Raw genomic sequence first — 25,804 nt, forward strand, 5'->3', positions numbered from 1 at the left:
CCAGGGGCACTCCCCGCCTTCATCTCCGAGAGAGCAAGAACAATTTCACCTCGCTCGATCGGGTGCATTAGAAACTTCCGATGTGTATCAGTCAGCCATGGCAGCTCTATATGGGACAGATAGTCTAGTATACACTCCTCCGGGCCGAGCCCCGTGAGGAATAGAGGTCTGCGTAGTATTCCTTGAATTTCTCTGCCACCTGGACCTTAGAAATCGTCACCCCCCTGTTAAATGCCTTAAAGGTCTCCCAGATGGTTTGCAAGGAGTCTCCTGATCCTACATTAGTATCAAAGAACATTTCTATGGACTGGGCCAATTCTTCCTTAAATGCACTGTCGAGAAGTGAATATGGTGGAAAGCGCCAGGAAAACGGGGGAAGTCTCATTTTGGGGGAAGCAAAAGAAATCCTCAATGGAGAATGTTCAGATTATGTACAGGGCAAAAGTGTACAGGCGCGGAGCTGCCGTAGAAGGTGCTGGGAAACAAACCAATAATCAATCCTAGTGTGTATATTGTATTGTGCGGAGTAGTGTGTGAATCCCCCTGATGTGGATGTTCGTGTCGCCAGACGTCCTCCAAATCATATCTCAAAAGTGTGGACTCAACCGCCCTGACAGATATCGAGGGACGACTGTTCGGGCTGTCCAACATGTCAATAATGGGATGTCTGGTAAAATTGAAGTCTCCACCCCATAGCACACTATCTTGGGCATATGGCTGCACCAACTCTGCAAGATTATTGTAAAAGTCTGGATTATCGTAATTTGGACCATAAACATTTAGGATAATTAATTCTAACCCCTTCCCGTGACATCTGGTGAGTGTATATCTGCCCTCCCGGTCCGTCGCTAAGGGTGTCATGGTCACCAGCGACCTCGGAATCACCCAAGTCAGAACCCCTCTAGCGTATGAGGTAAAGCCCGCAGTATGAATGTTACCCACCAGACCCTTTGAGCGCAATACGGGACTGTCTGGGTGTAGGTGCATCTCTTGTAGCAGAGCACATCCACACCATGTCGGTATAGATAACTAAGGATTTTGGGGACCTTACGGTGGTCATTGAGACCCCGTACGGTCCAGGTGAGCAATACTAAGGAGTCAGGGGTGCCGTCAGAGTCAATCATAGGCATGGCAGTTGTGACAAGGAGAGGCGCACAAGATCTGTCGGGAACCATGCGGTCTGAGAGTACCAAGCCAAAGCAGTGCATCGCAACATGATATAACAATCAACAACATTCAAAAGCCCCCCACCCAAAAAAGAACCCCCCCTAAGTGTGCAGGACTAAAAACATGATACATCAGGGAATGCCATAAGCAATTTTCAATATAGAAACATGCAAAGGAAATTGAGAGCAGAAAACAAAGAATCCTTCCACAAAAGCAGGAACCCCGCCTGCCCAACCCCAACTTGGCTGCGATCCCGTCCCTCACCCCGTCAACCACCCCTCGCCTTACCCCAAACATCAAAACACATCCCAGGTGTGCTTCACTCCGAGGTGGATGTAGCTCGCAAAATGGAGTAATATTAAGGACCAAATTAGAACATACCCCGCAATCCACCAAACAGGGATTTCATCAGCTGCCCTGGGGTGTAACAAAACTAGGTCAAGCTGAGCCCCCCACAGAGCAGGAAATATTTGTGTTTGAGACTCTAAAGTATCCCCGATGCAGCCCACCACGGTACCACCCTGCCGCATCAAGGAGCCATCACACTCCAGTAGGTCATGTAGGAGGACCCCCCAAACGAACCATATAGTGAGATACCAGAGGAGGGACCAGTCGCGTGATAAGACAACCCCCAATCCTTCTAGTTAGCCGTGGGAGTACAATCTGTCAAATACCCCGGTGGAGTGCATCAAACCCCCCCCCCCTCTCCAGACACAGATGCTCATGAACACACCTCCCCGGCGGCAGCACCCCCAAATAGGAAAATCCCCATCCCCCCACATCAACCCAGAATACTCAACAGACGACATCTGGAGGCTGCAATCAGTCCTGCTCGTCCAACGATCCCCCGGCCGCCTCAGCCAGGAGTTGGTCGTCTGGTGTGGTGCGCCGCTCCTTCGTCCAGTCCTTAAACGCTTTTTGTAGAGCCTTGGGATCAGTGAAGATGAACGAGCAACCCTGCCGGTTAACCCTCAGCTTCACAGGGTACAGCATAGCGTAGTCTGCTCCGAGGTCGCTTAGCTGACCTCGGGGCTGACTTTCATTGGGGCAAACAAACGCTGCGCCTCCTGCACCCATGATGTAAAGTCCAGAAAAGGCGAGATTGTCGAACTTTCATACTGCAGAGGCTTTCTCTTATGGGCCAGGCGGAGGGCCACATCCTGGTCACTATAATTTAGTAATTTTGCTATTATTAGCCTGGGGGGAGCTCCAGGTTTTGGTCTGGGGCAGAGGGAGCGATGAGCCATCTCTACAACGAACATCTCGGAAAAAGAGGTGTCGCCCAGGAGCGATTTCAGAAGCTATTCCGTGAAAAGTTCCATGTTCCCAGTGGGGGTATTTTCAGACAGCGCCGGGAACAGGCCTCCTGGTCCTCCGTCCTGTCCTGCAGAATCTGGAGAACCCTACCCAGCTGCTCATGCTCTGTGTCTAGAGTGGACTGAGCCTCTTCCACCTCCGTTAGCCGTCGCTCAGACATATCCAGTCTTTCAGCATGTTTGTCTAGTCTTTCGGCCATGCAGTCCATCCTATATGTAAGAGCATCCATCTTGGTGCCCAGAGAGGTTATCCCACCTTCCAGGTTCTTTTCCATGTTGACCAAGAGGCTACGAATGTCCTGGCCCTGGTCCTCTGTGGCCTGTTCCTTGTCTCACAAACCGTATTCGGTGGTGGGTTCCCCCGACCTGGACTTCCACGTGTCGAATGATAGCTTAGGCTGCGTCTTGTCCACTCGGCCCATCTTGCCAGGGGGATTGGGAAAACTCTGCAGTCGAGTGGGAGACTTACAGTATGGAGACTCCCAAAAGCGACGGCGCCGCCAGTATCCCAGGCCGGATCCACGATGATCGGGGTGGGAGCGGGCCCCTTCCTCACGAGGCCACGTCGCCCCGGGGCCTACAGGCAGTCTCAAGGCTCGGGGCCCCTTCAAGACCCAAACCGCACCCTCTGCACACCATGCGTTCCGCTGCGCTGCTCCAGAGGTCCCAGGGGGGGAGGAATGGGGTCAGCAAACAATCCACGACTCCAGACTTGTAGCCCTAAGCAGGCTACCCACGTGTATAATCAGGTGGGGGAGGGGCACCCACTCAACGTCAGTGTGAAAACTCCAGGAGGATCAGCATGTACCTTCGCCCCTAGCTGATGGCAACAAACCACATGCCACTGTCCAGGCACTATGCCTATTATCCCGCCCCGCTGGGCATCCAATGTGTAAAACAATAACTAGGCCCGACTAGGCCGCAAATAATCCAGGCTTCATAGCAGGCCCGCAGTCGCAGGCCCCACCAGGCAGCATCCCGTCTCCTGCACTCACAGGCCTTGCGTCCCGCACCCCGCAGCGACCGCGGGGCTTGGAGAGGAATCCCTGCCCCGCCCGACGTGCGGGGGGACAACACTCTTGATCTGGAGATGGCCTCAGGGGGGCAGGCACTCACCTCACCAGCCTTTCCGCGGCCACACACCAGGCCGCCCGGTCGATCAGTGGAGAACAGTCAATGGGGCACTGGACGCCCCTCACCACACACGTCGCAACTGCCGCAGGTCCGGGGGGAAATCGGTGCACCTCTCTCTCCCGGGGGCCCCCCGGGGCATCCGAACCCGGCTCACCTCCTGGCAGAAATCTCTCCGGGCCTCCAGTCGTAGGCCCCGGGCTCCTGAAATTTCCGCGAACCGTCCCAGGTAAATCAGCAGATCGTCAGGTCCCTCACCACTGCAGGGGTAGACGGCAGCCCAGACAAACCAGGATGCCCTCGCCGGGGCACCGAGAGGTGCGCCTAAACCCGGTTCCACAGCGGAATCTCCGCCATGGGCCACAAGGAGGAAGGGAGCCCAGGAGCAAATCCAGTCCCCGCACCTCGAGCAGAGAAGATGTCATTTTCGGTGGAGGGAGCAGGTAAGGAGCTCGTTCCTGCTGCGGGGGGCTGCGCGGAGACTTCAGGCATTCCCTTGTACTATTTCAGGGGTATGAGAGGATGGCAGCTGAAGGTTAGTGACAGGATAGTGTGGTGGACTGTGGGAGCACTCAGCTCAAGCGGCCATCATGGTCGCGAGCTAGCTCCGCCTCAATAAATGCACATTATTCAAAATCCAGGCAAACTTAATTCCAACTGGATGCTGGATGACGCAAAGGGGTTGCAGAGTGGTGAACCCCTGTTTTAAACCTTTATTGATTTTACAATTCAAAGGTTAGTACGACTAACCGTTGAATTGTAAAATCAATAAAGGTTTAAAAATGATACACACACAATGAGACGTTTCTTCTTGGGTAATGCACCCATGCTTTGGAAACCATTTCAAAAGGGTCTCCTTCAACTTATTAGTCAAGATACAATTCAAGCTACAACTTTCATGAAAATGAATTATGTTACTAGAATTCACATCCCCTATCACAATGTCAGCAATTTTCTCCCTCCCCTCTGTTCACCTGTCTTCTCCTGATGTTTTTAACATATGTTACCACTCTATGCTCATTCAATGATTTCTAACAGTTATGTTCTCCCATATGCCCACACTTCAGTGAAGTAAACTGTATTATCTAATATTCATTAACATTATTTTACTGGAAAGTAATACTTTCAAACATCTGCACCCATTTGTTGGTGCTATGTGTGGCAAAACCACTATGTAGTATGTTAAGACACTCCGTATGAAGGGTGGAGAAGAAGCCATTTTGAGAACATATACATTTTCTTCTGTATCTAGATATATTCTGCCTGATCCTGTACCACCGATACCTTACCTGCAGCCGCGTTCCGTGCAGGTAACAGAGGTGGGGCTGGGTAAGGGGGGATTTTGAGGGATGATACCAAGGGACAATTAAATAAATTATTAATTTTCCCTCGCCATTGTCCCTCGAAATTACCCCTTACCCGGCCCCACCACTGTTACCTGCACGGACTGCTGCTGCTTACCAGCTCTACCTGCTCCTGTACCACTAAGTCGTTACCAGCTCTGCTTAGTCCTGTATAACATATGCCTTACCAGCTTTGCCTGCTCCTGTTTAACTGATGCCTTACCAGTTGGGTCCATTTTTGCATCACTGATGCCTTACTAGTTCAGCCTGCTCCTGTATCACCAGCTCTGCCTCCTCCTCTATCATTGGTGCCTTACCATCTCTGTCTGCTCCTGTATCAATGAAAAGTTAACAGCTGTGCCGGGTTCTGTATCACTGCTGACTTGCAAGCTTGGCCTTGATCTCTATCACTGATGCCATACCAGCTCTGCCTGTTCCTGTATCACTGATGCCTTACCAGCTCTGCCTGCTCCTGTATCACTGATGCCTTACCAGCTCTGCCTGCTCCTGTACCACTTATTCCTTACCAGCTCTGCCTGCTCCTGTAACACTGATGCCTTACCAGCTCTGCCTGCTCCTGTATCACTGAAGCCTTACCAGCTCTGCCTGCTGCTGTATCACCGATGCTTTACCAACTCTGCCTGCTCCTGTATCACTGATGCCTTACCAGCTCTGCCTGCTCCTGTACCACTGATTCCTTATCAGCTATGCCTGCTCCTGTATCACTGAAGCCTTACCAGACCTGCCTGCTGCTGTATCACCGATGCTTTACCAACTCTGCCTGCTCCTGTATCACTGATGCCTTACCAGCTCTGCCTGCTCCTGTATCACTGATGCCTTACCATCTCTGCCTGCTCCTGTATCACTGATGCCTTACCAGCTCTGCCTGCTCCTGTATCACTGAAGCCTTACCAGCTCTGCCTGCTGCTGTATCACCGATGCTTTACCAACTCTGCCTGCTCCTGTATCACTGATGCCTTACCAGCTCTGCCTGCTCCTGTATCACTGATGCCTTACCAGCTCTGCCTGCTCCTGTATCACTGAAGCCTTACCAGCTCTGCCTGCTGCTGTACCACCGATGTTTTACCAACTCTGCGTGCTCCTGTATCACTGATGCCTTACCAGCTCTGCCTGCTCCTGTATCTCTGATGCCTTACCAGCTCTGCCAGCTCCTGTATCACTGATGCCTTACCAGCTCAGCCTTGTCCTCTATCACTGCCAGGCGGGAGCCCCTGGAGGAACAGTCTTCTTGACTTGCGCCCCAGTTCTTCTCATCTGATTTTACTGGGAAGTAATAGCACTTCCGTCCATGCTGCAGCCAGTTCAAAGAAAAAGATGGCATAGGATCAGCTCCTGCTGGAAAATAAAATGGAATGAATATTTACTAGGGATTTCAATTATTGCTTTAAAAAAGATTAATAGCTTCTCCTAGGTTTTCAGAAGGTCGATTTATATATATGCTCAATGCTGAAATCTGTTTCTGGCTTGTGGGTCACATGGCCTACTAATGGCCAGTCCAATTCAGGCCTTTCACCCTTCTGAAGCTGGTACATGTAGTTCTGTGGAAGTGCTATTTACAGGTACTTTGAAACCAGAAAACTTTAATAGCAAAGGATGCTTTGGAGGTCATTGTGGTGTCTGGAGCCTACGGTACCTGGCAGGCCCTACCAAAAAGTACACAGACGCAAAAGGGAGGTACTATTAGGGTCTGACCTTGAGCAAGCCCTCCTTTTATTTATAACCTCCAGCTGCGCCCGGCAGGAGGCAAGCGAGCATCACACAAGTTACTATCAGGAGCCAGGTGGCTCACTACATCCCATCCAGACTATTAACTGAACCAAACATGAAGCAAAATAAAACATAAAAAGAACAGCCGGAAACGTTTTGGGAATATCTAGCTGCATACGGGTCACCTTCTTCTCATTTTTCTCAGCTTGTTTGCATCAGCACAAAAAGTCTCATCGTTTCTGACTCAGTTGCAGGTTGCTCGTACCCCGTAAGGGTGCCCCCTGGTACCACCATCTTGACAATAGTTGCCACAAATGCCACTCTCGCCCTCTGTCGCAGTTGGGCCAATTATCCTGCTGGGTGCACTGTTCTTCTGGCGTGTGCACGCTATTTCCCCCTCGTGCTGTTTCTGCCCTGCAGGAATCCAGCTCTACATCTTCTGACTCCCCATCCTTCTCCAGGGAACCTTCTGACACCAGGATACATTCCTTGACACCTTATTAGCGCCCTGCCTCCCAGTTACCATTATGCCATGAACTTTCACCATCCTCCATGTTTCTCTTTCGAACGGCTTCCAAAATGTACAACAAAGATGACAATTCCGGATTACCAACTTTTCTATCTCTCATATGGCAGGGTTGACCCCCCATCTCGCTTGGCTAGCCCGATCATTGTTGTTTCTCCTCTTCTCCTGGGCTGCCTGGACATTGATATTGGGAGTATCAGGCTGGAGACCAATAAATCTCTTGCAGGACACTTCACCAAGAGATCGCTGGGCGCACATCCTGTGGTGCTATGCGGGGTCAGCCGGTAAACTCTTAGAAACTGGTGCAAACATTCCTCTAGGTGTCCTCTTTTTTCTCTCTAGAGTTTTATATAGCGCAAACTTGACTTGAAGGTATCCAAGCGCTTTACATGAGCACCAGTTGCTTTACAGATGGACACATTCATTTTTTGTTGGGCACGGGGAGATTAAGTGATTTGCCCAGAATCACTGGATGTTGAGGGTCCCTGATGAGACTCGAACCTGGTTCCCCAGCTTCGAGGTCGACCGCTCTAGCATATGACCACATCCTCTCCTTTGCCAACAGCAATTTGGAGGGCTTTGTTGAGAGAACTCATCAAAATCTCCACTTCCCCAATAGCTTGAGGCCACTAAGGAGTGATTCAATGGTGCATAATGTTGAGGCGGTGCATGAACTCCTGGCTGTGAAATGGAGGCCCTTTATCTGTTTGATTTCGTTGGGCAGACCTAGGAGTGTGAACACCTTTTCCAAGGGTGGTTTCATGCACTTGAATGCTGTAGAGTGCACCAGTTCAACAATGGGGAGTTTGGTATGGTCATTAACCAGGACGAGGGTCAGCCGACTGTCTGGAAAACTTCCAAAGTCCATGATGAGGGACGACCATGGCTTCGTACAGGGTGCTTTGGTGATGAATGGGGCCACAGGCTAATCTCCAGCCGAGATGATGCACAATGGGACAGTTCTTGACCCATTCTTCAGCTCTCTAATCCATACTAGGGCACTGTTAGAAACGGGATCCCCGGCTGGCCAAGGCTCGCGCCAAAGTCAGTCAGAGACCACCATTCCCAAGGTCAGGACAAGGGAGTTACACACCAAGATAACCCCTGCTCACCCTCTAGGTAACGTGACGCGAGCACCAAGGCTAATCTCGGAGGCGATGTGTAAAGCGTTTGCCCCCAAAAAAAAAACACAGATCACATACTAAGAGCAAAAAGATTAGGGGTGAACCTGCCAGAAGGGCCAAGTCCAACACAACCCCCTTCCAACCAAAAGGCAGGGTAGACCAATCACCACCGTGATTGGCTTCCCTGCTTGGGGCGATAAAACACGGACGCGGGCCCGCAACTGCAGGGACACCCTCCTGTTCTACGCCACGGCGAACCCCTTGGGTTCCTTCTAAAACTACTGTAGGGACTAACTGGGCTACCCCACTGGTACTCCCCAGCTGTCCTCGGCCTGGACCAGGCCCTAGGCCACCCAGGTGCCACTGGTTCCTGCCTACCCACAGAGTGGGGGGTAGTACCCCTGGCACATAGTAGCCATTCTCCACTCTTCCTGTCTGCAAGACAAGGCTAGACTGCCACTGGTTCTCCAGCCTGGGGTCTACAACCTCAGGCGGACCAGGAGTCTCAGGGAAGGCTCTCCTGCCCCTACCTCTTCTTCTAGGGTTCCTCCTCCTCCTGCGAGGGGTACCCTCAGAACACCATTCTCCCAACCTAGGGTTTAACCCCTCAGGTTGCACCGGGTCAGAGGTGGGCTCTCCCACCCTCTGCACCCCCTTCCAGAGTCCTGCTCCCTCCCAACCGGGGCAGTACCTCTGGAAGAAGAACCGGTCAGGACACTGATTACAGTAGTCCCACCCTTCAGGTCTGGCTGAACCTGAACCTGGCCTCCCAACCTCTGGTCTAAAACCTTCAGTGGAATAATTGCCTGGCACTCCAGGACTTCTGGGGATTCACATACTATCCCCCAATCACTCCTTTCGCTGGACTCCTGTACCCTCCCTACCGAAGCGGTACCGCCAGACTCTAGAACCATAGAAGCTCTGCTTACAGATGCTCCAGGTCCTCTACACACTAGGAGATCTCCCTCAAGTGGACTAACAGGAAAGCCTAGGTCCCCAACCTGTTGTTCCCTAAAGAAACCATCCAGGCTCTGAGGCAGGGCTTCGGGCGTCTGGGGACTCTCGGTCACACACTCACTCCCACTGAGACAGGTAGTAAGCCCCTAGACCCTCCTCACTATACTGGGACCTAGCTGGGCTACACTGACCCTCCTCCACCACGCTGGGCTGGAGGACACCTGACCCACTATTGTTGGAATCACTCACTAATGACTCGAGAGAACCTCTCGCACTTTCCCAGCGGTCTGCTTCACCTGCAAGCTTACATGCTGTACACAATCCACACCCTAACAGGTGTTGTCGCAATCCTGGTGAACAATAACTGAGCAGGTGCTCTTTGACAATCATGTCGACCAATTCGCCCCAATCATATTTCGTGGGACCCTCTACCCAATCATACAGTGCCCCACAACAGTCATCCTCAAAATCTTCCCAAGACTGGTGAGACCGTTTCCTAAGGTTCCTGAACTTCAACCTGAACTCCTCTTCTGGGGAAACAGGTACCATACTTGGGGAACTGGGAGTGGGACTTTCTACACTGAAATTTAAATAGCTGCCACCACTGGACTCAACCCTCCCTGGGGAATCCAGAAAATCAAAACTGTGCGCAGGGGATAACCTACCCACTAGGGTTATCTTCTCCCTGAACAAGGCCCTGTCAGCCTCTAGCTGGGCCTGCTCTAACCTGAGCTATTCCATCGCTAGCTGGTGCTCCCTCTCTTCCCTCCTATCTAACTACTCCTCTGGGGACAGGACAAGGGATGGGGTGCTGCACCTGACACTGGACCCAGCAAGGGACTCCCTATCTATGGGGTCCTCACTAACTGCTGGTGCCCATTCACTGTCATCTTCATCCTCTTCATATTCTTCAGGGCTCTCCTCAGACTCACCACCCTCATGGCGTGCGGCCCGGGCCCTATCTTTCTCACTGTGCTCAAGATCCCATTGATCCTTTTGCCATTGGATCAGGCTGTCCCTAAGCTGGGACTGAGTATCCGACTCACTCACCTCCATGCCTCCGTCTTCACAGAATCTGACCAGCTCTAACCTACTGTATCTAAAAAGACCAAAAGCAGGCTCCATTTTGGCAGACGTTCTCAAGAAGAATTTGACACAGGGAACCTAGGGGTCTGAGCTTAACAGGAGTATACAATTTTAAAAAAATTCAGCAAGCTCCCTATCTCAGAGAACTCGCACTCCTCTGTCCAGTGTAACCCACCACTCATTCACACACACACACCCTCGGTAAGGCAGTTTCTACCACCCCTGATTTCTCAACCTGACCATAAGCGACACAGGTACCAATCTGGGAGCAGGGCAGGGAACAAATGTACTGGACACAATTACAAAATGACACCTTTCAGGAGAAGGAATACTGGAACTTCACCAAAAAACAATAATCCCCATAATGTGGTTATCTAAAAATGCAGAGTTTTGTAGTTAGTGTGGACTGTTGCCACTGCGCTACAGCGCAAACGCAAGTCCAAATCCGCACCACTTGCCACCAATGTTAGAAACGGGATCCCCGGCTGGCCAAGGCTCGCGCCAAAGTCAGTCAGAGACCACCATTCCCAAGGTCAGGGCAAGGGAGTTACACACCAAGATAACCCCTGCTCACCCTCTAGGCAACGTGACGTGAGCAGCAAGGCTAATCTCGGAGGCGATGTGTAAAGCGTTTGCGCGCGCACCCAGCAACAACACCCAAGGCCCACCACAAAGGAAACTCCACACAAGGTTATATCAAAAATAGCCTTTGTATTATAGTAAAACACATTAGATAAAACACACACTTTACAATGTGCTAACAGGCACGGGCAGAATTTACAAGGAATTATGTACAGGACAGGGCCACATGGACCACTGTCAGGGGTATGCACTTTTAGAATTAGCACTTGTTGTAATTAGCACTTTGTAGGAATAATAATTCTTGTAGGTATAACACTTAGCACATAAAACATATAATGACTGTAGCACCAAAATAGTACGTGTAGCACACAACCAGGTATTACTGGTAAAGGGTAAATACCTCCCACGCAACCCTAACCACTTTAGGAAAATCACGCAGGGAACTAGGACCTTACTATAAGGACCTATAGAAGGAAAAACAATCACCTAAGCATCAAACACATAGCAAAGGGAAGGAAGCAAAACACATGATGCATAAAAACATTCAGAGGTGCAAGTAATAACAATTGCGTAGAAATCACATTAGCAAGTAAATCACAAATTGCGCAAGGTGCACATAGGCACAACACTAGAACTGACCCTCAGGCCAACTGGCCTCGCAAGGGCTCAAATGCCCTTAGTCCAAATGTCAGGGAGGCTGCGCAGGCAGCCAAGAACACAAGCCTAAACGTGGCAACTGCCCACGAAGTGCTGGGCAGTTGAAAACACTGATGATGCCAATGTTGGAGCCTCGTGGGCTCAAGAACACAGGATGGCACTCAAGAGCCTCTCTGGGGCTCTAAAACAACGAACTGGCCCTTGAGCCTCTCTGGGCTCGTTAGAGCAAAATGACACCCTGAGCCTCTCTGGGCTCGAAACACAATTGCGGGCGTGGAGAGCCTCGTGAGCTCAAAAACAGGAATGCCCTGAGCCTCTCGGGGCTCGTCACCGATGTGGGCGTGGAGTCTCGTGGGCTCAAAGAAATGCCACTGACAACGTAGGAGCCCCGCTCGGGGGGCTCGAACACAAGATTTGCCCCTGAGCCTCTCGGGCTCTCAATACTAAATGTGCCCGCTGTAGTTGGAGTCCCACTCGGGGACTCGAGAAGAACCAACTGCCCCTGAAGCCCTCGTGGCTTCACAACAAAAACTGGCACGAGGTCGCGCTATTGGGGGGGGTGGACACCAACAATGTGTCCCGGCGCCCCTCCCTTCTCCTCTGCTGCCACACTCACCGGGTCTGGCGGCGGCTGGGGACGGAGAGCTCCAGCTCCTCGTGACTCTCGCGGCGGCGTATCTTCTCTTTTCCCCCGGGGCTCTCCCTTCGCTTGGGAACCTCGGCAGGACACGGCAGGCTGCTTCCTGCTCTTTTGCTCCTCCCCCGATGACGTGGCGGGAGGCTCGGCCAGCTGGGCAAATCCCTTGGCTGGATGTCTGCGGCTTTCCCCGAGCACCGGCGGCGCTTCGCTGGATGAGGGCCATGTTCCCTCGGGAAGCGGAGAACAATGGGGCAAATGCCGGGTGGGCATCGTCTCGTTTAAAATAAACAATGACTCGAGGTGGGCACTCGAAGGGCTCAGCAATCCTGAGCAAACGCCGGGTGGGCACCGGCTTGGTAACCCAAGCGCTCTCAAGCACAATAAGACGAATAAAGCGCTCCTAGGCGCTAGGGGTAAAAGTAAAGCGCTCTCCGCGCTAGAAGAAAAATACAGCGCTCCCAGGCGCTATAAGCTCAATAAGGTTCCAGGAAAGTTCCTAGGTAGGCAGAGGGGCAAGGCTGGGCCCAGAGCCAGCTCACTGGGCCTCCAGGCAGGGAGGCACTCCAAGTGGCGGTCCTCCTGGCCCCAGCAACAGCAGCAGCCCCCTCCGGTAGGATCCTGGAAGAGAACAACATTCATGGGGAAACAGCCCCTTTTTATACAGGTAAATCCTTTGTTTGGAGGTGCAGGGTGGGGGAGAAATCAGTCGCAGCTGGTTTTGGAGCACCCTTAATGTGCTCAACCACCACTTTCATTCACTAGGGAGGCTAGGGTCGTTAGACGCACCACAGAGAGCAGAGCCAGCATTGTGTGGGGAAAGCCCAGCCCTATTCAGGAACCAGGTGCAGCCCTCCCTTACATCACTCATGCTAATCTCTCCACTCACCACTGGGCAGACCCATCCAGACTTCCTGGAGCCAGGCTTGCCAGCCAGCTCCAGCCAATCACACGCCAGCACCCTCACTGCACACACACCCATGTCTAGAAGTGGCACTTCCCCATTAGACACATACACGCCACATATCTCATTGCGCAGCATTCAATCTCACGAGTCCGCACATACCAAACTCGAGCCTGCACTCCCCACACATCAGGAATTAACAGGGACACACATATTCCCCATGCATTCCTATGGGAGGGCAGGCCAACTTTACTCCACGCACGCACTTTACCCTGGGACTCATGGGAAAAAGTGTGCAGAGGCCAAAAAATCACTAACACAGATCACATACTAAGAGCAAAAAGATTAGGGGTGAACCTGCCAGAAGGGCCAAGTCCAACAGGCACCATACCTTCTGCCTCAGCCTGGCCTTCATCTTTTCTATACCTTGGTGTCCTTGATGGGCCAAATCTACCATGCGATTCCATAAGCTTCGCGACATCACACCCTAATGGCCCCTCAGAATTACTCCTTCCCCGCTATGGCTGCGCTCATCTCGACACCTCCACATACAGGTTTGGGTTTCCTTTTCCTCCAAGGTTAGTTCGCTCACTCTTCCAGTGGTGCTGTTTAGGGTGCCTCCATCACTCTCCTAGGCATGGTTCTGCCTGTGTCACCTCCGGAATTTTCGGAGATCGATAACACTCTTGGGCATTCAGTCTCTGCCACAAGTGTCACAAAATCCTCTACCCCTGGGTTGTCTTCCTGCAGATTGCAAGGGTCAGCTGCCTGGAGGTGACTGGAGAGGTAATCCGCCAGGTTGTTTGTTCCCGGACAGTACACCACAGTGAAGGTGTACTTTTGGAGCTGGACAGCCAAACCTCTCTGTTCATGGTGGGCCATTTATGGCGGATCCAGCAAACAGCACCACCACTGGCTTGTGGTCTGTTACCACCTGGAAGTTCTGACCACACAGGTATTGATGGAAATCTTTGCAAGCCCAGAGGATGGCGAGTGCCTCCCATTTTATTTGTGCCTAGCGGGTCTCCAAGGCCATGAGGGACCATTTGCCATTTATGGCGGATCCAGCAAACAGCAGTATCACTGGCTTGTGGTCTGTTACCACCTGGAAGGGTCTCCAAGGCCATGAGGGACCAGCTAGCATACGAAATAGGCACCCTTTTGTCTCTGTTCTGCCTCTGCAGCAACATGGCACCCAATCCTAGAGGACTAGCATCCACAGTGAGTTCAGTTTTACGTGTTGGATGGCAGTACGCCATGGTGGCATGATGCAAAAGGGATTTCTTTACATTTTCGAAGACCTGGGCTGTCTAGTTTGGCCAAGTTTGGAGTAAACCGGTCACAGTAGTTGACCATCACCAGAAAGCTGCGAATCTCAGCTGGGTTTCAAGGAATTGCTGCTGACCTGATGGCTTCCACCATTCGTGGGTTGACTTGCAGACCATCGTTGGAGAACTTGTACCCGGAGAATGTATTGTCATTCGAGTAAAACAGGAACTTCTGGCGGTGAAGCATGAGGCCCCATTCCTCTAGGCAGTGTAGGGTCACCCACAGCCTGGCATGATGTTCCTCCAGGGTGGTGGAGTAGCTGAGGATGTCGTTGCTGACATTCAACACCGCCATCAGCCCGAGTGCGAATCCCTGATAGCCTCCTGCAATATCTCAGCCACGGAGGAAACCCCAAAACTGAGTCTCTTAAACCTTCTTAGTCCAACATTGGTGGAATTGGTTGTGATGTATCTACTGGGTTTCTCCAAGGTGAGCTGGTGATACCCCAAGCTCAGATCTAACTTGGAGAACCACCTTGCCTGACTGAGGTCTGCTACGACTTAGTCAATGGTCGGTGTCAGGTGCCTTTCAAATAGCCTTGTTGGGCAGTCACATGTGGACACATTATCGAATCACTGCTGGCTGTTTTGGTTTCGGAGCGATAACCAGTGGGGAGACCCATGGAGTGGGCCCAGTCACTTTTTTAATTACCCCATCTAGCTCTGGTTGTTCTATTTCTTTCATGACTAGAGGTCGTACATGAAATATGACCCTATGGTTTTGTACGGCTACCGACCATACATATTTATCAATGTGGAGTCCCATTTCTACCCCATTTAGGCAGACGGGCCCTTTGATGAGTTCTGGGAAGTCTTGCAGCACATCTTCTGCATGTGACTGGTGCACCTACTTCGCGGAGGACAATAATCCCAAGGTTTACGCTGTGTGGCAGCCTAACAGTGTCCCTTTGCTGTTGGTTGTGACGTGGAATTTGGCCTCCATCTTCATGTCATTTGCTGTGACCATTACTTCTGTGGTCTCCTTACGGGGATCAGGTCTATTCCACCATACGTGTAAATTCTTGTGGCCGTCAAATTTATCTCTAGTGGGGGCCTCAACTTTAGGAACCGCTCCTTGTCCATCACATTCACTTACGCCCCTGTGTCAATAAGCACAGTGATGGTAGTACCCTCAACTTTCACTTGGCACAACAGGGGAGACCACCGCTTCTGGTTGTTCCTACCAGCAAAGGAAATGACATGACGTCTTTGTCATTGTCCTCCATGGAAAACTCCTCAGTTGCCATCGATGTTGGCACCACCCGCTCTGCCCCTTCTTCCAGCGATAAATGCTAGATGTTCGCTGTCCTTCTTCCTCTTACTCCTTCACTAGTAGTGGTAGTGGCACTGCAACACCTTCACCACATTGGTTCTGGCACCCGCCCTTTAGGTTTAATTTCCGCTCGGCGGGGCATCCTCTGGGCTGGTGGCAGGCCAAACCACAGTTCGAGCTTGGCTTCTCTTGCAATGTGACACAGTTGTCCCCTTTCACCTTGGTCGAACGCCACTGCACCACATTCACTTGCTCCTCCCTCACCTTCATTCCTCTTGCAGGGTCAGCGGGGGTTGTTCCACAAGAAAGGGCAGATGTAATTTCGCTGGCCCAGGTGTTGGCCAATTCATGGGGTCTGGCTAGAACCAAGATGTCGTCCAGTGTGATGCCTGGCTGCGTAGGGTTAATTCCAGCAGGTTGGATGATAGGCATCCCTGAATCAGTTATGCTCTGATCTTATCTTACCTGTCAATCCTTTCACAGGTCCTCGCCAGCCTGTGCAATCTTGCAAAAAAAGTGTCAACTGATTCATCCTCTGTTTGTCTTGCTTGTCTTAGCTTGAATGTCTGGAAATCTAGATTCAGCTGGGGGTCAAAATGTCTCTTAAATGTCAGTACTGCAGCCTCAAAATTGTTATAGGCCCCCATTTCAGGAAGATTTTTGGAATAGGTTACATAGTTTGTCGCCTCTTTGATATAACATTATGGATTGCATGACGGCGCCATCTGTCTCACGTAGTGTCTTACTCGGGCTATCCAATGGCGCCACCTTGGAGCTGCTGTCGCCGGGTGCTCCAACTGGCTGAATGATGGTACTGCTGCACTGGAAACTGACGTGTTTTGGGTTTGCACAGGAGGCGCTACGGCCGCTTGTTGTACTGCCCCTGGGGCCACCTGTGACATGGTATCAGTCTCTGGTAGGCACCCTGACCCAGTTCACCCCATCGCATTGGGTAGTCTTTACACTCCTATGTCACTGTGTCTTTATTAATTCTTGTGTGTATCCCTGGTGAGTTTCGCTTACTTGCTGATGTCACTGTGATGGGACAGTGGGCTCTCCTGCTGCTTGATATGTGACTTAGCGAAGACCGTCCGAAGAACTGGATGCGACCAGCGAGATGTCCATGTGGCGTAAACATGGGACATGCGGCACGATCAACTGCTGTTATTGTTTGCTGTTAATTTTTTTTAATGGTGTTGGTGTTAAAGATTGTAGGGATTTGTTAGCATGAGCTGAAAGCCATTTTGTATTTTGGCAGCCATTTTAGGTAGCCATGTGCTCGGCATGTGCTGTTTCCCTCTTCAGAGCTTTGCAAATGCTCAGAAGGGCCTACCTAGTAGAATGCATCTGCTCCTCTTGTATAACTGTCAGGTTATTCTTGCTGCTGTACGGAGAAGTAACTCTCCTCCCACTTTGTTGAGCAAGCAGATCTTGTATGCCCATATTAGTCATTTTGCATGCTTACATGTGCCAGGACCTCCCCTTGGTCTTATACTGAATATGTAACTCTAAGCATATATAAGGCCTCTGTTTTCTGTACTCCTTGGACGGCCTCATTCAGTTGCTAAGGCTTCTGTGTGATGTAGTCTCCCTCATTTGTGGTTAATAAAGATGTTACTTTTATATTACAGTTTCTGTGCCAATTTCTTCTTTGTTGGTTTAAAAGGACCAAGTATCAGTGAGACCCCTGAGAAGGTTTCTATTTTCTACAAATGGCGCTCCAACATGGACCTCATCAGAGAAGTGGCTATCTAATTGAGTGATCTTGTCAGGAGACAGCAATCTACTGAGGAGAACAGGACAGGATTCTACTAAGGAGGCACTCTGTGCATGGAGATTCTGGGGATTCTCTGTTTTTGCAGCCCAGTATATTTCTGGTCTTCCTGATTTTGATTCTCCACATGATGTTTACCTCTCCTGACTGAGAACCTTTTTGGTGTGAGTATTCTAAAAACGACTGTTAGGTCATTCAGAACTTGGCAGTTAGAATCTGGACAACGAAGGGATTGGTAAGATTGTTTGATGCGGCTTACTGTTGGTTTCGATGCCTGGGATTGGTAGGGTAGTTTAGTAATGCTTATTGTGGCTTTGGATTTGTATGATTGGCCAATATTTGTATTTGGAATTTGCAAAATATAAATTGCAATTTGTATAGGCAGGTAATGAGGATACTTTTTTCTCTACTTTGTATAAGATTTGAACGGCACAACGTACATGCGTACTTTAAGTGCTACTTTGCATATAATATTTGAATATGTTTCAATATTTTTGGCATGCCTGTTTCAAGCACCCATCAAAGAATGTGTTGTTTTTTGGAGGTACCATAGTGAGATGTGAATTAAAATAAGCCAGCTCCCCTGAGGGAATAACTAAATAGGTTTAGGTATAACAACATATTTCTTCCTTGGTGACTTATCCCCATGGAATTAAAATATGACAATAATACAAACAAGGATCCTTTTCTGCGCACTTTTATAAATGGAGATATGCAAAGTGATTTTTTGGTGTTCTGCCAGCCAAAGCTAGTGAATTGAGTGTATTTTGGCTTCTTGAAAATAAACCAGTCTGTTGGGCTGTTTTTTGCAGTCTTTTGGAATACTATTGAGAAGCTCTTCTTGTAAATATGATTTACAACTATTATTTACAAATGGTTTGGTTTAAGTACAGTCTGTGGGCTGTCCTTTGTTTCTGTAATAAGTGTTGATCTGTGGGTTAAATGTGTGTTTAAATGTCTATGTGGTTTGTGGGTTCACATTGGTGACTCTGTGAGTAAATAGCAAATGAGCTCTTTTTGAAATAATGGCTAGCCTTAAGCGTGCTGTATTATGTGTTCTAAGTGTATGACCCCTTCTGTACATGTTTGGAATGAGCTCAATGTGTGGGTTTGTGTTTCGTTTTGCTGTCATCAGTCTGTTATGCAAAATGTCATTTAATTAATATTAAATAAAAATGAAATAAAAATCCAGAAATGAACCATATGATATGCTAAATAACTACATGTTACTATTAAATTGATAGAGTAAGCAACTATGCACATGTACAAACTGCCAATGCTTAAAAGATGAAATTAGAATTCACATTGAATAGGAATAAAATAGGCCTAAAAACGAAATTGTGTGTTTTTGCAATAAATAAACAATTATAAAATGTTGCAACATTTTCCTTAGATACATTGTATTAGATATTAACTGGCAAACACATCATCTGAGTAAATTGGATGTTGCTGAACTAAACACATGTTATAGAACATGCATTGAAATCCGTCAGGTTTAAATAGACTGTCACCGTGCTTACATTTCAACACTAAAGAAGCTTTCCAACAGCTGTGTTTTTACTGCCGCTGAGAAATGGCTGTCTTTTTTGTAGGCCACGGAGAAACAGGGATGTTGGATGACAGGAAAACATTTAAAGTAAAGATTTCCTTTCTTAAAGCCTTTTTATGTAAGCACATTTGTGGTTCTGATGTTAAATAATGATTGTCCTTTTAAAAAGTGGCGCAAAATTTTTCATGTTTCAAGTTAGGCTTCTGTGCTTAGGCGTATGAATGAATGTGTCTAAATATGATAGGCAAGGAATGAAGCTTGCTTTCCTATGTGGAATCATCAAAATGATTTGTTTATTAAAAAAATATATATATATTATGGGAAGAAAATGTATTAAAAAATAAGTGCTTTTAAATTCTTTTTTTAAATATTTATAAAGCTTAATACTCATACTGTGACCTCCTAGCATTAAAAATTCAATTTAATTTGTGTTGTACCCATAATGAGGTAATTTGCATGTGAAATATCACTCTGCACAGGCGTAAAAACTCATTTTTATAAGGGTATATATGATATATTTCTCATTTCCCACTCCTGGGCTATCTAGAGAACACTCTGGGGATTTCTATTATGCAAAAAAATTATAGGATATTCATTTTTAAGTGCCCCAAATATCAAAGTCAAAATTGATTAAAATTCACTAATTTGAAAACAATTCTGCCATTCAGAGCAGCTTTTAAACTGCCTTAGGCTTCAGTAAATGCATACATTTAGGTATAAAACAAATAGCTGACCTTTATATTGCTGGAAAAGTCTACTGCACACTGCTTATAATTGAAAATATGTATCAAAAACCAGCAGACGTTATTCTCTTAACTCTAAACTGACAAACAGGGGAATGGGGCTGCATTTCAGCTTTCTGTCTTAAAGGTGACTTTGAATTAGGGAAAGCTGCATGGAAACCTTTGCACACAGAATAGGACAGCTGGGAAGAGTTGAAAGTCAGTTCTATATTTAGAAGCCTGGCAGGACTCCCAGAGCAAGGTCTGCTTTGACATTTTGACCTCTCAAACTTTTTGAAAGACGACGGGAGAGAAGAAGTTTTACTTTTTTTGGCAAAAGCAAGCACTTCATGCACTCATGTGATAGAAAACTATATATTGGTATATGTGCACGTTGATTAACACAAAGTTTTTCCATATTTATAAAGCACTAATGCTTTAGTCTGAGGATTACTGTACAAAAGCTGAGGCAATGAAATGTAGTTTGACTTCATGTGCCCTCATGTTTCACTTTTACATTTGCCAAAAGGATTGGGGTTTGGGTATTCATGTTTTTTTAGCTCTCTCAAAAGTACTATGTACCTCCTATAACTTTGTTTATGCCTAGTTGCTACAAATAGGGGTTGATAATGTTGACAGAAGTGAACCCTGTTTCAGGTTTCCTACTGTCAAAATGGGGGAAGGAGGCTGGCTCCTCTACAAATTAAGGGAAGGCGATATGTATGTTACTCTCTCTTTTTCTCAAAATTGTTTTTAGCCTGTCTAAGCTGTCTGTGAAATAGCAATGAGACATTTAATTGGCTATTCAGTAATAGTGTTTTAAACATTGTTAGCATTAATAAAATGAATAAGTATATATGTTATGTTACTGCCCATCCTGTTTGATGAAATTATGACAGGATCAGTAATCTAGATTGTTGTTCCCTTATTTTGATCTTTAAGGGGAAATAGATGTGGGTAGTTTTTGTTCTATGAGTCTTAGGTGATAACACCATTATTGTATGTTATTCTCATGCTACATAGTTTTGCAAGGGCATTATTAGTTTTAAATTAGCTAGTCTGTGTAAATAAACTGTGTAAATAAACTGACAGTCCTTATTAGAGCTGATATTGCATAGTTTGGATCATGAAAAGTAGAACGCAGGGAAGATGACCATGTGATCCTTAGCAGACATTTTTGAAGGGAATATTGTTTTATAGGTAAGAACTCCTGCGCCGCGGCCAGGGCGACTGACGCTGGAATCTGGGCATCACGGTTCGATCCCCGGCACCGGTGGCAGATTAGCCCAGCACCATGTGACTCTGGGCAATAGCTTGCCTAATCTTCCTGACGGCCCCCAGCGCCTAGAGACCCTTACGGGTGATTGTTTGCGCTTTACAAATGTGGATTAGTACACAGGAATACACATGTAAGGATTTAGGATATGTCTGTGTTGTTTTTCTCTTTTCCTCTGAGTTTAGTATATGGATATAGACTTCCTTGGCTGCTTGGGATTGGGTGATGTATTACTCTTGTCAGTTCACCAAAGAGTTCCTTTTATACATGCCAATAGGTCCAGGCTGTTGTTTTTTTTACTCTCACATAGATAGATGGAAGTGGTTCTTGGGTGCCTTGCTAATATGTGTGACGTCCCAAGACTAGGAAGTATTCTGAGACTATCCTCTCTGTTGATAGACTTTGTCTGTGCCTTGTCTGAAGACCTTTTGTTCTGTCCACCAATAGATATGTGCTGCCTTACAACCATTGCCAGAGTGGCCCGGACATCAGATTCAACCTGGGGAGTCAGTGTCAGCACCAGTCCAGCTTGAAGTCAAAGTGAAGGTAACCAGCACAGGCATTGCTGGCAACTAGGACCTCAGTGAAGGCGGAAGCACTGGGATGTAAGTGTGTACCCCTGCCACTTGGGCGAAAGTCGGGGTCACAAATCAGAAAGGAGAAATCGTGGATCAAGTTGTTGATGCCCAGCTGAGAGTCACAGACCGACCAGAATGGCGAGGAAGCTTTGCTTGAGGTGACCCCTTTTGAAAAAAGGGTTTCTTCAGAGATCCTAGCATCAGGCCTCTTAATCCTGGTCCAAAAGTGAATGCAAGTTTGCTCCTTTGTTTGTTGGTCAAGAGATACCTGAGTACATTAGATGCAATGTGTGGTCCCAACGAATGAGCAGTGCGCCAGCAGAGCAATACAGGAGTTAGGGAAGGACTTGAGTTTAGAGTACAGGTGCTGTGTCTCTGGTGCCTGTTAGATTGAAGTGAAGGAAACTGGTGCACTGCCTGAGATACTGGACAGGATCGTTGAGAGCATTTGCCCTGGTGGGTGACTGCCCTATCCTGAAAGAAGAGACGTTGCCCTTGAAACTGGGATGTGATTCTTGAGTTGCAAGTTGTGCAGCTCCACCGTGGAAACAACAAGAGCCTGCCTGTGAGGCTCAAAAGGACACAGGCAGAAGAGTCCCCTCTGGTTGGTTGTACAGCGGGTTCAATTTCCCCAAGGACTTCTTCTTTTTGTCAATAATGTACCCCTTTGGATGTCCCGTTTTTAGGGAGGAGCAGCCCTTTGCAGCTCTTTCTCCTAATTCTTATGGCCCTCTGTGGTCCTCTTGGTCCCACATATAATTGATGTTCTAGCCCTCATAAAAGGGAAATGGGCAAGTATAGTGGAAATGTTTTTATTAGAGATGTCCTATTAGCTATTCTGAAACTGAAATGGATGGTCACTGAAATGCATAGGTGCCCTGAAAATGTTTACTAGATGATTTTAGGATTTGCTTTTGCTTAGGACTAGAAAGATGATAATTCTGTTTGTAATAGTGGTCATTACTCTCTCCTGCTATCTGTATGTTAATTATGACCCGATGCTCCGTTCTCTTTGTATTCCTGCTTATACTTCATATATACCCGCTTAATGAAATGCCTAGAATGGAAAATGCCCACCTAGCAATTAATTAGGATATTGATACATTTATGACAATTAATGTGCAAATATTTTCTGTGTTCCTACTGGATCATAGGAATGTCTTTAGCTCATGCTAAAAGGACAATCTGTTAAAGATTGCAGGGATTTGCTAGCATGAGCTGAAAGCCATTTTGTATTTTGGCAGCCATTGTAGGTAGCCATGTGCTCACCATGTGCTGTTTCCCTTTTCAGAGCTTTGCACATGCTCAGAAGGGCCTAGCTAGTAGAATGCAACTGCTCCTCTTGTATAACTGTCAGGCTATTCTTGCTGCTGTATGGAGAAGTAACTCTCCTCCCACTTTGTTGAGCAAGCAGATCTTTAATGCCCATATTAGTGATGTTGCATGCTTACATTTGCCAGGACCTCCCCTTGGTCTTATGCTGACTATATAACCCTAATCATATATATGGCCTCTGTTTTCTGTACTCCTTAGGCTGCCTCATTCAGTTGCTAAGACTTCTGTGTGATGTAATCTCCCTCATTTGAGGTTAATAAAGATGTTACTTTTAGATTACAGCTTCTGTGCCAATTTCTTCTTTTTTGGTTTAAAAGGACCAAGTATCAGTGAGACCCCTGGGAAGGTTTCTATTTTCTACATTGGGGAAAGCATCCGCTGTTGCCCGTGTGCCGCAGGAAGTGCATCGCTTCACTCTGGTGGTTGCGCTGTGCCATGGAGCTTGTGTGGCATCTCATCGTGGTGTCGGTCTGTGCTAAGCTGTAAGGCCGTACATAGAGACATTCCCCCAGCCCTCCGCTGCACGTTGGGGCGTGATCTGACCCCATCACCAGTGTGGTGTCTGGGGCCTAGGTTATCTGGCAGGCCCTACCAAAAAGTACATGGACACAGTGGTCAGGTACCATGAGGGTCTGACCTCGAGCGGTTAGCCGTCCTTTATTTACGACCTCTGGCTGCGCCCAGCCAGAGGAGTGCATGTGTCATGCAAGTTATGATTAGGAGCCGGGCGGCTCTCTACAGTCGTATTTATAAAGCGCAGTCAAACGCCCAAAGGCTTCTTGACGCTGTCAACAAAAACAGTTTACTACCATATTCTCTTGCACCACCACAGTAAAGCAAAAGGTGCCATAAAGAATCGCTATGATGGGTCATGGGAGAGTAGATTACTAGTTTTTATCAACTTGCACTGTTTTAAGTGTTTTCATTTAATATCAGCTTTAATGATTGCACTTTAGACAGTGCAATCACATAAAAACAGGCTTTGGGCTCTGCGCTCAGCAGCAGACTATGATAAAGCCCAAGAGAAGCAACATTGTTTATTCTTCAGAAAGACAAAAGTTAAACTTCACTTGTTTAAGTATCTGTGAAAAGTATGAACATGTATGTTCTGTTTAGTATGGATTCATATAGTTGCAGGTCTAAAATCAGCAGTGTTCTAAAAGTGTGAAATGTGAATCTTGCTTCTGTCCCAGCACAGACAGAGTCATAGAAATGTTAATTCAGAAGCTCTGAAGTTCTAATAGAAACTGAAGAAGGACTTGCAATAAACAAGTTCATCACAAGTTATGATATCCACTTTCATTTGTCACATGTGTGACACCCACACAGTAAGAATTAGCTACAGGAATATGGTACATTTATGTTCACATTTAAAATAATAAACTGCAATGTTTAGACCCCGGTCAACAGTTCAGAGGTGGTATTCGGCAAACCAAAATGATGGCTAAATATTAACACTAACTCTGGCTTGCTTTTATTGTTACCGTAGTCACTGCTGTTAGTCACAAGAGCCAGCAGTAGTACTGATCATCTTGTAGGTATGGTGTTTGGGATGGGCGAGAATCATTAGGCTCTCTGGAAGTAGTAGGGTGGTGTAGGAACCTAACTGCTTGTAATAAATATATTATGCTATGCTACGCTATGTTATGGTACGCAACGCTAGGTTATGTTATGTTACGGTATGGTATGTAATATTATGTTAAGTAATGTTATGTTATGTTACGGTACGCTATGCTATGTTATTTTATGGTAAGCTGTGTTATGTTATGTTGTTATGTTATGTTTTAACATTCAGCTTTGCTGTACAATCTGCCATTGGTATTGAGCTGAATAATCAAAAACGTATATTACTGGTACTTTATGTCGTCTATGTCAAACTATAAAATATAATTAATATACACATGGCAACCTAAACCCATACCCTGGAACACATTTTATCCTGTGTTGAGAAAATGCAATTCCGTATCAGGCTTTTTTTCTGCTTATGTGGTTAATAATTTGAGGAAAAAAAGGCATGGCTTTGCATTGAACTCTGACGTGTTGCTGCTTCACTTAGCTGGTTAGAGGTCACATTTATTATCTGGCCTGCTACAGGGAGATAATTGTATGAGTTCTTTGTTCATTTTGCCTGGACGCATACTATTTGGTACAGTGCTGGCAGCCTACACCTGAATATGCTACTTTTGAATCCCGGATAGTTCCCCTATGTATGGTGGACCCTTTTGTTTAGGACCATTCATTGGTCCTCTTTCCCCTTCTAAGTGTATCGAAATAATGTGGGATGCTTGGTTCACTTCTCTTTGCAAGATTTATTTCAGATTTGATTCTGGTTTTACCTTGTTTATTCTTATACTTAACCTTTTTGCGACACTTAGTCCTGATGATGGCCCTAGTCAAGTTAACCTTTCAGTTAAAACGTCGACCTTTACTTAGATAATATGAATTGCTGGAATCTTTGTTTGGTTCTGTATCAAAATCTGATTTGTTTTTAGATAAAACATTTCTTTTGGTTTTTGCTTAAACAATGGCAGCCTATTATGTTGTATAGTTCACACCAGTCGTTCTTGTGTTGCACTTAACTATGATTGTTAATTGTTTCTTTTTGTGATAAAGAATGTATAATCTTTAATTAATTTGTTCGTGTTTTTTTTTATAAGGGATCACTTTTGTAATAATTCTTTGCCGGGTGTATGTGTTTTGGTGTCAGGCTTACCTTAATGTTTATATTCATTTTTGTTTTGCTTTTTATTTTTTTTACACTGCATCACTTTATGAAGTTGATCCTTTCCTGATTGAACCATCATCATTACC

General features: G+C 47.2%; 1 protein-coding gene across 1 annotated transcript in view; it reads right to left on the minus strand.

Moving 5' to 3' along the window:
• The window catches only part of LOC144767758 (killer cell lectin-like receptor subfamily B member 1B allele C), a 322,370-nt gene that overhangs the window by 98,453 nt on the left and 198,113 nt on the right, over positions 1-25,804 (minus strand). Inside the window, exon 4 of the mRNA XM_078651145.1 lies at positions 6,150-6,313. Coding sequence (XP_078507271.1) covers positions 6,150-6,313 — 164 coding nt within the window. The remainder of the gene's footprint in view (positions 1-6,149; positions 6,314-25,804) is intronic.

This window comes from Lissotriton helveticus, chromosome 7 (genome assembly GCF_964261635.1).
Source record: "Lissotriton helveticus chromosome 7, aLisHel1.1, whole genome shotgun sequence".
NCBI classification, from domain to species: domain Eukaryota; kingdom Metazoa; phylum Chordata; class Amphibia; order Caudata; family Salamandridae; genus Lissotriton; species Lissotriton helveticus.